Genomic DNA, 15201 nt, shown 5'->3' on the forward strand with positions numbered 1-15201 from the left:
GTGTATAAATCATGAATCCAAGAGGTTCCTTTTCCCCACCAGAATTAAAGTGTGTACTCAGCTCATGCAAAAGACTTAACACACATTTTAATTCAAGTTTGCACGCTTAACTCTGGATGCATTAGCATACCGTTTGCTTATTGAATCAAAGGCACCTCTTGCATCACCTAAAACCTATCCTTGACCTCACACTTTTGCAGACAGTCTTTCAATCCCTGGCCTGTGTTTTGGAGTGCTGTCCTTCCTCAAGGGGCAATTCTTTGCAGCAGCGCCGTTTCTTCAGCTTACGAGTCTCATGTCTCGGTTACGTAACTTTGTCGGGTGTAGTAACTAACGTTGGTTTGGGCATGATTTAACTTCATGAAATTTGCAGTTGGAATACAAAATAAGTACCATTCGAACAACTTCGGCAGGACATCCGGCTAAGTAGTTGATTTCGTTCGAATCTCCACATTTTTGTGATTTAAATGAACATCTGAAATATCATGGTGCAATATTTTATTTGGTGAAGGTTATATCAGCAAAAGATTTTCAAAAAAACAAAAAACGACCTATGTTTAAACATTGGCATAATTTGGAATGTGTCCTCACACAAAATGACATATGCCCTGTATGATGGTCATATCTTCATAATAAGAAAGATATAATTGTGGTGTGTAAATTGTCAAACTTCGATTGAAATATTCACTGGTCCAACTACCACCGATTAGATTTCTCTTATAGAGTCACATAGTGTTTGACACTCCCTACCAATAACCATTCATTCCATTAAAGTTCACAAAATCTTTAAGAGAACTCTGAAAACACACTTATTCAAACTAGAGTTCAACCCTCCCAATTAAAATGTTTTCAAGTTTTTTTTTATCCCTGTACCAACAGTCATTAAGAAAATCCAAGATATTTTTATGTGGTTTATTTTATTTGATCAACGTTGATTGTGTATACATTGCTGTTTTTCATGTTTTATTATGTGTGTATGTAAACTGTACCCTAATCCAAACTATGGTGGGACGGGAAATAAATACAATAAAACAAATACATGTTTTTCCATGCAGATAAAAAAAAAAGTTTGCACAGAATTTCAGTGCAAAGTTTTAAAGCACTCCTTATTACATTGAGCCGTTTGGCAAATGCTCTTTGCTTAAGCAGCAGCTCTTGTAGAAGATCTCAATTTATACTACCAGTTAAGACTCAGTCCCTCCAATAACCTATTCTTTAAATGGGATTAAGCAATCCCTATGAAGCCTCAGACAGCTCACACAGCAACCAGCCAAACAGAATCCTAGTTGGGTATATTGTCTGGCTTTTGTTTCAACCCTAGCTTTTATTCAAAACTAGCAAGCCCCACTTTTTAGTTCAAGCTACCAAAGTTTAACCTTTTATTTTAGCCCTGGCTTTTTTTTTTGTTTTGTTTATTTGTAATTTAAATTTTATTAGAACATGAGTATGCAAGATATACAACGCAATGAAGAACAGTATGTAACTGTCATTGTACAAATAATCAAAAGCAATAAAATGAGTAAACTGATAAAACCAATCGTACTCTGTGTATCTTATTTAACTCCCCCCCCCCCCCCCCCCCAATCCCTCCCTATTCCCTTGGGATCTTGCAAAAAGAAAAGGAAAATCAGTATCAAAATCATGCCAGGTTCTATAAAGGTAAGTTGATACAGCATATAAGAGTACAAAAGCAATTCAAGCAATTGTCTGAGTTTGCCTCCAGAGTAAATAAGGATTCCAAATACGATCAACATGCCCCCAGTTGTTTCCGTCTATGAGCTGTTATCTTACTGAAAATGAAAAGCTTAGAAACACGAGATTGGATCTTAACCAGTGTAGGTAAGGCCTTATCTTTCCAGTGGAGAGCAATTTCACAGCGAGCCGAAGTGGCCACTAGTTTAATAAATTGCTGAAGCAGTCTGGCCCCCTTAGGATAGGTAGAGTTCAATAAGGCCTACTGAGGGTGGCTTAAAGAGAGCCCCCATCTCTCTTTAACCCTAGCTTTTAAACCCAATGCTAGAAAAACAAAACCTTGCCTTTAAATAGCAAGTTAGAGGACCTTAAATCTTCCTCTAGAGAAAAACTTAACTTATTTTTAACCCTAGCTTTAGATTTAAAGCTTAAAAGAAAACTAGTTTGTATTTCCAGGTAGGAAGACTCAATTACCAACAATAAGACATAGAATAAGGAAATATAAATAAGGGATAATTCAAGCAATTTTACCTCTGGCGATGGTAGACCAACTCACAGCAATTCATTCTGACAGCATCCCACTCTGCCAGAGGCTCTCTCCCTTCAAACTAACAGTACTCCTCTGTCATAACACTGTGAAGAGGCAATGCTAAACTCATACATGGCTGCCCCACACTCAATCAGGCCGATGAAATACTGGCACTAGCTTTTAAAAAGGAGAAAAGAGCACCTTTTGAACTAGAACAAGGGAGAAAGCAGACAGTCACTCAGCAGTGACTGTCTGTAATTCTCCTGTTCCATTAGTATCCTTGAAGGATACTAATGGAACAGGAGAATTAGGGCATCCCAACAGAGAGGTTCCAATAAAAGCAAATGCAGTGCATGCGCTAATATGTAAAAAATCACCTGAGCTAAAGATTTCCAAATTATCCCTATCAACTGAAAAGCAGGTTGTTAATACACACAAAAAAATAACACTTTGAAATGTCTGTATGCCAATGCCAGAAGTCTAAGAAGTAAGATGGGAGAGTTAGAGTATATGGCAGTGAATGATGAGATTGACATAACTGGTATCTCAGAGACCTGGTGGAAGGAGATAACCAATAGGACAGTACTATATCAGGGTACAAATTATATTGCAATGATAGGGAGGATCAACTTGGTGGGTGTGTGGCACTTTATATCCGGGAGGGTATAGAATCCAACAGGATAAAGATCATACAAGAAACTAAATACTCAGTAGAACCTATTTGGGTAGAAATCCCATTTGTGTTGGGTAAGAGTATAGTGACAGGAGTATACTACAGTTAACCTGGACAAAATGGTCAGACAGATGATGAAATGCTAAGAGAAATCAGGGAAGCTAACCAATTTGGCAGTGCAGTAATAAAGGGAGATTTCAATTACCACAATCAAAGTGGAAACCAAAAATATATTTCAATATTAGCCTTAGAAGGTATAAGCAAGCCTGACGTTATGTAACTTCAAAAGAAACAAACCGGTCTTCTAATCATTCACCTTCAAAAAATATTTTTAATTCAAAAAACTGTGTCAATAACACTAAAGAGTCTTTTTGATACACTCTAATGACAGAGGACTTTTTTTTACATTAATACAAAATATAAAAATGTTTTTTTGAATTAAAGATTTTTTTTAAGGTGAATGATTAGAAGACCGGTTTGTTTCTTTTGAAGTTACACAACGTCAGGCTTGCTTATACCTTCTAAGGCTAATATTGAAATATATTTTTGGTTTCCACTTTGTTTGTGATTCAATTGTGGGTAACCGCTGTCTCTTTGATTAAGCAGATTTCATTTACCCCAATATTGACTGGGTAAATATAACATCAGGACATGCTAGAGACAAAGCTCCTGGATGTAATAAACGACTGCTTCATGGAACAATTGGTTCAGGAACCAACAAGAGAGGGAGCTATTTTAGATTCAATTCTTAGTGGAACGCAGGATTTGGTGAGAGAGGTAACGGTGGTGAGGTCACTTGTCAACAGTGATCATAACATGATCAAATTTAAACTAACAACTGAAAGGGGGACAAAAAGTAAATCTATAGCTCTAACACTAAATTTTCAAATGGGAAACTTTGATAAAATGAGGAAAATAGTTAGAAAAAAAATGAAAGGTGCAGCTGCAAAGGGTAAAAGCAAGTTTGCTTACCATAAACGGTGTTTCCGTAGATAGCAGGATGAATTAGTCATGCTGCCATAGGCACTGTCAATCAGGGCCTGGGAGGCAGAGCTTTCAAAGAAGAAGTCAGAGCTTTGCTCTGTGCGGGAGTTCCCGTGAAGGAAACAGAATCTCCTCAGTCTGTAATTAAGCAGTATATGAATATAGGTACGACTTGTCAATTATCCAGGGAGGCGGGTGGGTCAGCATGGCTAATTCACCCTATGACGAAAACACCGTTTACGGTAAGCAATCTTGTTTTTTCCCGTCGATAGCATGGATGAATTAGCCATGCTGTCATTGGAGTCCGTAGCTCCCAATCACGCTACGGTTCTGTATGGTTTTTGGGGGGGTTTTTTTGCGTGATCAATCCGTAGTGGAAAGTCGACTAAGGCATTAAGTTGTTAAAGATTGAAGTATCGCTTTTCCCATCTTGGCGTCATCAGAAGTCTGATCTAGGTGGTAGTGTGATGTGAACGTATGGAGGGATGACCAGGTGGCCGCCTTGCAAGTGTCAATGGGTTGTATATTTCTCAGATGAGCTATCAAGGTTATCACCGCCCTCACTTGATGAGCGTTTGGCTGTGAAGGAAGAGATAGTTTGTTTGTTGTAACAGAATTGAATACACTTATCCAGCTGGAGATGGTACGCTTAACTACCGGGATTCCCGGTGTTTCTGGATTGAAGGAGACAAATAACTCCGATGCTCGTGTTTGTGAATGTGTTCTTTTCTTGTAGTAGGCATGTTTACAGTCCAATGTGTGCAGTGAACGTTCCCTATCATTTAGATGTGGCTTTGCCACGTTGGAAGTTCTATTGACTGATTTAAGTGGAAATGTGAAACCACCTTTGGGAGGAACGATGGGCGAGTATGAAGTACAGCCTTATGATGATAAAATTGAAGATAGGGACTATAATGGACCAAGGCTTGTAGTTCACTAACTCGGCATGCCGAGGTCACTGCTACAAGAAATACCACCTTCCATGTGAGGTATTTCATGTGGGCTGAGTCCAGAGGTTCAAAGGGCGAAAGCATAAGCTGTTCCAAAATAAGGTTGAGGTGCCACGGTACTGGAGGTTTGGAATTAGGTGGCCTAAGTCGAGCTAGGCCTTTGATGAAACGGATATCAATGGATGAAATGAAATAGGTTGGCCCCGATGCGGTCTATGATATGCCGCTATGACACTAATATATTAGTAAGAACTAAGTATGAAACAACATATAGCTTTAAAAGTAAGGGAAGGATACACCAAACTCATGACTCTTAGAAGACAAACCACAACTAACAACTTCAACTTCCAATCAGTGTTACAAGCTTTAATTTTTGCAAGCACTGACTATTGTAATGCCCTTCTACTGGGTTTACCATACACCACGCTAAGACCACTCCAGATACTTCAAAACACTGCTGCAAGAATTCTGACCGGTAAAAGTAAGAGAGACCATATCATCGAAACCCTAGCTGAACTACAGTGGTTACCCATTGAGCAAAGAATACAATACAAAACACTATGTACCATACATAAATTAATACATAACGAAAAAACAGAATGGCTGAATACAGCCCTTCGCATACATGTACCTCACAGAAAACTGAGATCAGCAAACAAAGCACTACTAACTATTCCTTCAGTCAAAACAGCAAGACTAACCCAAGTAAGGGAAAGGGCACTGTCCTTAGCAGGACCTATACTATGGAACACCATGCCATTAGAAATCAGATTACAAAGAGACATCAAAACCTTCAGGTAAAGTTTAAAAACATGGCTATTCAAACAAGTGTATCACAAAAAGAATGGAGAGTAGATTCCAGGGAAGTGTAGGATGCAGTCAGTAGAACACCCACACACATCACCTTAATCAATGTGTGTATTTTATTTTTATTTTCACTCACCACCAAAGGCTAAGATACAATTATTAATCTATTTTAAAGCTGATACAGATAGGAATGGACATGATTTATCACACCCAATTAGTATTTTTTTACGAAACTATGTTACCGTAACTTAATGGCACCTGTTTAGTTGATATAATTTAATCAAGTTAGCAATATTAATTTATGTGCCTCATTGCAAACCATTGTGACTATCTAACTTAACGACGGTATAGAAAAGATTTTAAATAAATTAATTAATAATAATAAAAATAAATATGAACTCTTACTGATGAAGTTGCGAGGCCTGCCTTGTATAATGTGTGAAGGTAGTCCAGTAGTGATTCGGCTAACAGTCTTAAGGGATGTAGATCTTTAGAAGTACACCAAGCCGAGTACCTATTCTACTTGAATCGATAATTTCTTCTAGTGGATGGTTTCCTTGATTCCACAATGATCTGCTGTGCCTCCAAGGATATGCCCTGCTCGATCAGGAGGATCCACTCAACCTCCATGCTGTTAAGTGAAGGAAGGAGTGCATCAGGTGTAGAAGAGTGCCTTCTTCCTGAGTTAAGAGATCTGGTCAATCCGGTAATCTGATGGGTTTCTCGATGGAGAAGTCTAGCAGATAAGTGTACCATGGCTGATGAGGCCAAGCCGGTGCTATCAATCGGGCCGATACAGTACAGTGCGCTCCGGCGGAGCACACTGTTAACCCGCATTTGGACGCACGTTTTCGATGCGATAGCTTTACCCCTTATTCAGTAAGGGGTAATAGCACGTTGAAAATGCGCAGCCAAGCCCCCCGAAACTAATAGCACCCGCAACATGCAAATGCACGTTGATGGCCCTATTAGTTATTCCCGCGCGATTCAGTAAGTAAAATGTGCAGCCAAGCCGCACATTTTACTTTCAGAAATTAGCGCCTGCCCAAAGGTAGGCGTTAATTTCTGCCGACATCGGGAAAGTGTACAGAAAAGTAGTAAAAACTGCTTTTCTGTACACCCTCCGACTTAATATCATGGCACTATTAAGTTGGAGGTCCCAAAAGTAAAAAATAATTAAAAATTAAAAAAAAAAAAAAAAAAAGTAAAATCAGCCCGCGGCTCGAAAACCGGACGCTCAATTTTGCGGGTGTCCGGTTTCCAAACCCGTGGCTGACAGCAGGTTTGAGAACCGACGCCGGCAAAATTGAGCGTCGGCTGTCAAACTCGCTGACAGCCGCCGCTCCTGTCAAAAAAAGAGGCGCTAGGGATGCACTACTGTCCCTAACGCCTCTTTTTACCGCGGGCCCTCATTTGAATATTAAATCACGTGCACAGGAGAGTGGCCTGTGTGCTCGCCCGCTCTCCCACGACTTTTACTGTATCGGCCCGAATGTGAGTTGCGTTGCATCTTGTATACACTTTTGAATGGTCCTGGTGATGAGAGGGATTGGGGGAAATGCAAACAGTAGCTTTTCTGTCCAACGGAGTAGGAAGGCATCCTGCGCTATTCGTCGATGACTGGGCCAGACCGAACAGAACCGAGGAACCTTAGCATTGTATTCCGTGGCGAAGAGATCCAAGGACGGTTCTCCCCACTGAGCAAAAATGTTGAGTCACCTGATGGTTGAGAGCCCATTCGTGAGAGTAGAATATCCTGCTGAGTCTGTCTGCCCAGGTATTGATTATTCCCGGTAAGTAGGTCGCTTGGAGTTGGATGGAGTGGCGGTGTGCATGATCGAAGATGAGGAGTGTTTCCTTGCAGAGGGACCATAACCTGACCTTCCTTGCTTGATGTAGAACATCGCTATTTGGTTGTCGGTGTATACTATCACGCTGCAACCTTGAAGTTGAGGGAGAAAGGCTTGTATCGCATGTCAAATTGCCCAGAGTTCCAACAAATTGATCTGCAGATTTTGTTCGTGCTGAGACCATTGACCTTGCGTTTGCAACTGGTTCAAATGCACTCCCCAACCCTTGCGAGAGGCATCGGTTGTAAGGACTGTGTTGTGAGGGGGAAGTGTTGACAAAGGCACCTTTGGTTAGCGTAGTCTTGTTGAGCCACCAATCTATGTCGCTTAACATCTCCAGAGTGAGGATCACTTTGTGTGTCAAGGGCTGTGAGTGTTGTTTCCACTGACTCTTTAACCCCCACTGTAGCTGTTGCATATGTAATCGTGTGTTGGGTACCGTGTAAATGGCTGCTGCCATGTGTCCCAGGCACCGTAAGCATCAGACGTGCTGAAGGTTGTTGCGTTGCTCTGAGGGAACGTAGCAGACGCAGCATCTCCAACCATTTGTCCTCCAGCAGGAAGGCTCTGCTCTGAGTAGTATCTAATCAAGCTCCTATAAACTGCAGAATTTGAGTTGGGGTTAACTTTGACTTTTGGTAGTTGATTACTAATCCCAACTTGTCCAAGCACTCAATTAACTGATGCAGTTGATTTAAGAGAATCAAGGGTGCCGATGCCACCAGAAGCCAGTCGTCGAGGAATGGGAAAATCCTCATCCCTCGCTGCCAGAGGGAAGTCATCACCACCGCCATGCACTTTGTGAATACTCTGAGGGCCACTAATAGGCCGAATGGAAGGACCACATACTGGTAATGCTTGTCCTTGAATTGGAAAGAAGGTAATGCCATGAAGACTGTGGATAGGAATGTGCATGTAAGCATCTTTCAGATCTATTGAGCACATCCAATCATTGGGTTGAAGTAGAGGTAATATGGTTTTTAACAACATTTTGAATTTCTCTTTCACCAAATACTTGTTCAATTCTCTGAGGTCTAGGATCGGCCGAATGCCTCCGGATTTCTTGGGAATTAGGAAGTATGGAGAATAGAAACCCCTTTTGTGGGCATAAAGGAGAAAACGGCGAATAGCCCGTTGCTGTTGTAGCGACTTGATTTCCATCACTAGCTGGGTTTGGTGTCCTTTGGGGCTCCTTGCTGTAAGGTGAGGGAGCGAGGGTATTGTCGAGAAGGGGAGTGGATAACCATTCTGTACAATGTCCAGAACCCAACGATCAGACGTTATTGCAGACCACGCCGCCAAGCGTGATGTTATCCTGCCTGGTGGTGTGAGTTGTGGTGGTGGCAGCAATGGAATCCCTAAAAAGATTGAGATGTTTTGGTAGGGGCGGAAGGTTGTTGACCCTGGTTGCGCTGTGATCTAGCCCATCCCCTTCCTCTCTGCGACGACTGTTGCTGTGTGTTGCTGCGGCTGGTAGGAGGGAGGCCGGTACGAGGTGTAAGGCCGGAAAGGTCCTCGTTGGAACGATTGTCTACGTCCCGCTGTGAAGTATATACGGATGGGGCAGCCAGAAACCGCACAGCAACGAACTGTTCCTTCAAACTCGCTACCATCTCTTGAAAACGATCACCGAAGAGGTTCTCGCCTTTACACGGCAGATTTGCTAATTTACTGTGCACGTCCTCTCAGAGCCACGGCATACAATGAGCAGCAATGGCTGTTGCTGAAGATCTGAAAGAGGTCTCAAAGGCTTCGTAGACCATCCGAAGTAAATGTCTAATGCCTTCCTCTATGTCTTGTATTGGTTGTGGTGTGGTTAGAGTAGTAAGCTCTGATGTAAAGAGCATCCCTTTGACTGCCTGCATGCATTCATACAAGTATGGCACGATGTAAAACTGGTGTTCATGTATACATGGTGACATCACCGCTTGGAATGTTTTTCTAGCAAATTCGTCCAAGCAGCGAATGTCCTTCCCCGGGGGCGCCAATGCATGCAGTTTGGATTTTTTGGCCCTCTACATTGCCGACTCAACCACTATAGATGTGTGGGGAAGCTGCAGTAGCGTGTAATAGGGCGATTGCTTCATCCGAAACTTCAAGTCCTCTTTGCGAGACACTGGAGCAGTGGTGAATGGGGTCTCCCACGATTTCTCTAAAACAGCATAGAGGACTTTGTGAGATGGTAAGGAAGTAGGCTCAGCCAGCAAGTCAAAAATCTTGAGGAGGCCTATTGTCTCCGCTCATGGATCGGGTACTTTTTATACGTCTAACTGGAGGATGGACCCCACCTTCTCCAAGAATTTGGGGTAGGACAAGTCCTCTGGTGGTGAATATGGCTCTGGAAGATCCTCCGGTGGGTCCGAGGGGTACCCCGTCGTCTCTGGTGACAACTGAGACCAGTCCGGTCGGACAGGTGACAGAAGCACCTGCATAGGTAGTGGCGGACTGAGTGGTGGGGTTCTTGTGGGGGGCTCTGGAGTCTGTTTCCATGATGGTGGGGTAGAGCGTGGCAAACTCGCTGTCGGGGAAGGAGGGAGAGTGAAACTAGATTGTATTGTTTCAAAGAATCCCGAAAGAGCTTCTGATAGTTGCAAAAAGGCTTTCTGTGTTTTAGGTGGCATGCGAGGCTTCGATGATCCCAGATGAGGTCGTGGGGACACAGCTGCCGCTAAAATCTCTGAGTGAGGCCTTCCCACGAGTTGAAGTTGCGGGCGTGAGTCATCGCTGAATTCCCTTTTTTGCCAGCGGTTCCTGAAGAACCTGGCTTCGCTCCCTGCGCCTCGAGACGGAAGACAGATCCGAGTACACCTGAGAGGCTGAAGAGGAAGAGGAGGATTGCGTTGAAACATTAATCCAATTATCTTCCGAGGTAGACCTTTGACCTGGTGTTTACTGTCCTAGCGATGAGGTCAAAGGCCTAGAAAACTGAGGGCTCGATATGGTCGAGCGGTCTCATACCGAGTGCTTTGTTGGTTCTCTGGCTTTTGAATCGGACTTATGTTTTTTCGGTAGACTGGTCCCCGTCTCCGAGAACTTCGGTCCAGGTACTTGATGTCCTGAAACAGTAGTTGAGTGCTTCGATTCTTTAGACCTGTGCGTCGAGAGTGACATCACAGGAGTCTAGCATGATGTCTTGTGTGCCGATTTCGGCCCCGTGCCGTACGTCGACTTCGGAGTTGGTTTGGCGCAATGCTTTGATTTGTGCGTCGGCGCAGCTGTCTGCTTTGGCGTCGACTGATACTGCGTTGGTGTCAACTGGTCGACTCGTGCTCTGCTTCAGCACTCCAGAGGGGTGGTGTTTTGCACTCTGCACCGCCTGCTCCAGAGATGAGCGACGCGTAGACTCCGATCGGTCCCGATGGGGTTTTGATTTTGATTTGTGATGTTCTCGGCCCCTGGAGACCTCTTTAATATGACCTTGTTCTCCAGGCCTGGAGGACGATGGATCCATTGACGAGGCCCACTTTACCTTCGGGCCCTGTGGCTTTACCGGGCCTGGCGAAGACTGGGCCTCAGACGGTGGGGCATAAGAGGCCCAGCTCGGGCCTTCAGGTCTTCGATCTTCTGTACTCTGTCTCTGGGCGACATGCGGCCGCAATGCTCGCACACGCCCTGATTGTGCTCGGGGCCCAGGCAGCAGTAGCAGCTCTCATGTCCATCAGTAACGGACATGATTTTGCCGCAGCGACAGGGTTTGAAGCCGGATGGCCTCGGGTTTGCTCTTTTTGACATCACCTTCTTCACGTAATAAAAAACAGGCGAGGAGAGAAGCTCCGCGTGCGTTCCCGCACCCGGAAACAGACCGAGGAGATTTTGTTTCCTGCGCGGGAACTCATGTGCAGCTGCACAGAGTAAAGCTCTGACTTCTTCTTTGGAAGCTCCGCCTCCCAGGCCCTAATTGACAGTTCCCATGACAGCATAGCTAATTCAGCCCTGCTATCGACAGGAAAAAGTGTTCAACAGGCATGGGCATAGTTTAAAAATACAATTCTAGACGCGCAGTCCAGATGTATTCCACGCATTAAGAAAGGTGGAAGGAAGGCAAAACAATTACCAGCATGGTTAAAAGATGAGGTGAAAGAGGCTAATTTAGCCCAAAAAAACATCCTTCAAAAATTGGAAGAAGGATCCATCTGAAGAAAATAGGATAAACCATAAGCATTGTCAAGTTAAGTGTAAAACATTGATAAGACAGGCGAAGAAAGAATTTGAATTGAAATTGGCGGTGGAGGCAAAAACTCATAAAAACTTTTTAAAATCTATCCGAAGCAAGAAACCTGTGAGAGAGTCAGTTGGACCGTTAGATGACCAAGGGGTTAAAAGGACTCTTAGGGAAGGTAAGACCATTGCAGAAAGACTAAATGAATTGTTTGCTTCCGTGTTTACTAATGGGGATGTTGGGGGAGATACCAGTTCCGGAGATGGTTTTCAAGGGTGATGTGTCAGATGAACTAAACCAAATCACTGTGAACCTGGAAGATGTAGTAGGTCAGATTAAACTAAAGAGTAGCAAATCACCTGGACCGGATAGTATGCATCCTAGGGTACTGAAGGAACTCAAAAATGAAATTTCTGATCTTTTAGTTAAAATTTGTGGCCAATGAAACCAATATTTAAAAAGGGCTCCAGGGGCGATCCGGGAAACTATATAAACCAGTGAGCCTGACTTCAATACCGGGAAAAATAGTGGAAACTATTCTAAAGATCAGAATCATAGAGCATATAGAAAGACATGCTTTAATGGAACACAGTCAATATGGATTTACCCAAGGGAAGTCTTGCCTAACAAATCTGCTTCATTTTTTTTGAACAGGTTAATAAACATGTGGATAAAAGTGAACCGGTTAATGTAGTGTATTTGGATTTTCAGAAGGCGTTTGACAAAGTCCTTCATGAGAGGCTTCTAAGAAAACTAAAAAAAGTCATGGGATAGGAGGCAAGGTCCTTTCGTAGATTACAAACTGGTTAAAAGACAGGAAACAGAGTAGGATTAAATGGTCAATTTTCTCAGTGAAAAAGGGTAAACAGTGGAGTGCCTCAGGGATCTGTACTTGGAACGGTGCTTTTCAATGATCTGGAAAGGAATACGAGTGAGGTTATCAAATTTGCAGATGATACAAAATTATTCAGAGTAGTTAAATCACAAGCGGATTGTGATACATTACAGGAGGACCTTGCGAGACTGGAAGATTGGGCATCCAAATGGCAGATGAAATTTAATGTGGACAAGGTCAAGGTGTTGCATATAGGGAAAAATAACCCTTGCTGTAGTTACACGATGTTAGGTTCCATATTAGGAGCTACCACCCAGGAAAAAGATTTAGGCATCATAGTGGAAACTTTGAAATCGTCAGCTCAGTGTGCTGCAGTCAAAAAAAGCAAACAAAGTTAGAAATTATTAGGAAGGGAATGGTTAATAAAACGGAAAATGTCATAATGCCTCTATCGCTCCATGGTGAGACCGCACCTTGAATACTGTGAACAATTCTGGTCACCGCATCTCAAAAAAGATATAGTTACGATGGAGAAAGTATAGAGAAGGGCAACCCTAAATGAAAAAGGGGATGGAACAGCTCTCCTATGAGGAAAGGCTGAAGAGGTTAGGGCTGTTCAGCTTGGAGAAGAGACGGCTGAGGGGGATATGATAGAGGTCTTTAAAATCATGAGAGGTCTTGAACTAGAAGTGAATCGGTTATTTACACTTTTTAGAAGGACAAGGGGGCACTCTATGAAATTAGCAAGTAGCTCATTTAATCGGAGAAAATTATTTTTCACTCAACGCACAATTAAGCTCTGGAATTTGTTGCTAGAGGATGTGGTTATTGCAGTTAGTGTAGCTGGGTTTAAAAAAGCTTTGGATAAGTTCTTGGAGGAGAATCCACTAACTGCTATTAATGAAATTGACTTAGGGAATGGCCTCTGCTGTACTGGTATCAGTAACATGGGATCTTCTTGGTGTTTGGGTACTTGCCAGGTTCTTGTGGCTTGGTTTGGCCTCTGTTGGAGACAGGATGCTGGGCTTGATGGACCCTTGGTCTGATCTAGCATGTTCTTAGTGTGCTCAGCCGAGTGCACTGGTTTGCCCATGGTTGGACACGCATAAGGGGATCAGCATGCCCACAACAATAGCACTCATCACATGCAAAATGCATATTGATGAGACTATTAGCTACGCTCCCCAGATGCAAAAAAAAAAAGTGTGTGCTGGTGGTCAGGTTAGGGAAACGGACGCTCAATTAACCAGCATCCGTTTTCCAAACCCATGGCTGTGCACCGGTTAAGACACGGATAAATTCAGTGTCTATTTTCTCAACCCACTGACAGCTGCCCTCTCCTGGGCGCCCACTGCCAAGTAGGTGATAGCGGTGCATAACCGATCCTAGCGCCTCCTTGGCAGTGTGACCCCTAATTTAAATATTGCATGGCACCCCCAGGAGAGGTACCTGGATGCGTGTTAGGAAAGCGGATGCTGAACACTGAGCACCCGCTTTCGGCGCACTTTTATTGCATCAGCCCCAAAATTTAACACACAAAGGATCCCATTTCATTCTGAGCAAATTCGATTATGTGTTACATAAGATATTTTCTTGTTCCAAAAACACAAGTATCCGAATGTGTCTGTACTTTAATACTTTGCACAAAAAAACGTGCAGAAGCAGATTAGGAGAATAGAATGAATAGGGGGTGCCAACCCTACTTCCCAGTCATTCAGGATAAAATATGCTATTTTACCACAGTTTAAAAAATGAAATACTATTGTTGCTGCTGTTTTGTTTTTTTTTTAGTATCTTCTGCACAAATCAAAGTTTTGCCAGAGCTGCTCCTAATCGGGAGGCTGGGTCTAGCAACCAGGATGTAATTAATGATCTGAACGTTGACGATTGCATTGAGGATGCTGCTGTTCATAAATACGAATAAACAATAACCGGAGACGGGGTGGAGCGGAATGCTAGGATGGGAGCTTCCTTCTCTACGCATCAGATACACTCAGCGTCCACCACCTCCCCCCGAGGATACAAAATAAAAAAAAAAAAACTCTTTAGCGCATGCGGCTCTATAATTCTGTCCCGGGGAAAGGATGGGGAAAGCAACAGGGAAGGGCTGGCCGACACCTACAGGCCCGAGCAAAGGGAACCGAGCTCTTTCCAATCTAATGAAAGAGAAACCCGTAGAAGCAGCAGTGCGAGAGACGGAAAGGGCAGGACAGCCCCCCTTCTAAGGCGGAGGAGGAAGAAATTGGAGGCGGGGGGGGGGTGGGGGTAAGGTCAAGCGCCCACTGCTCGCTCTCAGTCTCACCTTTCGGCTATGTAGAGGGTGCCGTTGCCCAGCCCCCGCCCGTCTACCACTGCTTCGGTGTCGGGTTGCTGCTGCCGCACACCCTCGCTCGGCGGGGGGAAACTGCTGAGGAGACTGAGCGCCATCACGGCCTCTCGCGCTAGACCTCTCCCGCCGTGCACAATGCGCAGACGCCAGGCCGACGCCACGCGCCAGCCGCAGCGTTTTCTGACGCATGACAAGGCCAGCCCTCCCCCGCCCCGCCCCGCCCCGCCCCGCCCCGCTGCAGATAACGGGGCGAGCACAAAATGCAGGGGCAGGGGCAGGGGCAGGGGCAGGGGGGGAGGGTGGGTATGGGAAAGGTGGAGCTTTCTCATTAGTATTCATAAACGTCAGCTACGAGCGTGTCTAATAACAAAATAAAAATAGGTAGCAGGAAGG

General features: G+C 44.0%; 1 protein-coding gene across 2 annotated transcripts in view; it reads right to left on the reverse strand.

Annotated features, from left to right (window-relative positions):
• Window positions 1-14967, reverse strand: part of CLNS1A (chloride nucleotide-sensitive channel 1A) — a 101995-nt gene extending 87028 nt beyond the window's left edge. The window contains exon 1 of one of the 2 annotated variants that reach the window (XM_029602184.1): window positions 14782-14966. In XM_029602184.1, the coding sequence (XP_029458044.1) occupies window positions 14782-14906 (125 nt within the window). In that variant the 5' untranslated portion in view covers window positions 14907-14966. Of the gene's footprint in view, window positions 1-14781 lie in introns of both variants that reach the window. The other variant, XM_029602186.1, reaches the window with a different exon arrangement.
• Window positions 14968-15201: the final 234 nt, after the last annotated feature.

The sequence above is a fragment of the Rhinatrema bivittatum genome, chromosome 5, assembly GCF_901001135.1.
Source record: "Rhinatrema bivittatum chromosome 5, aRhiBiv1.1, whole genome shotgun sequence".
NCBI lineage: Eukaryota > Metazoa > Chordata > Amphibia > Gymnophiona > Rhinatrematidae > Rhinatrema > Rhinatrema bivittatum.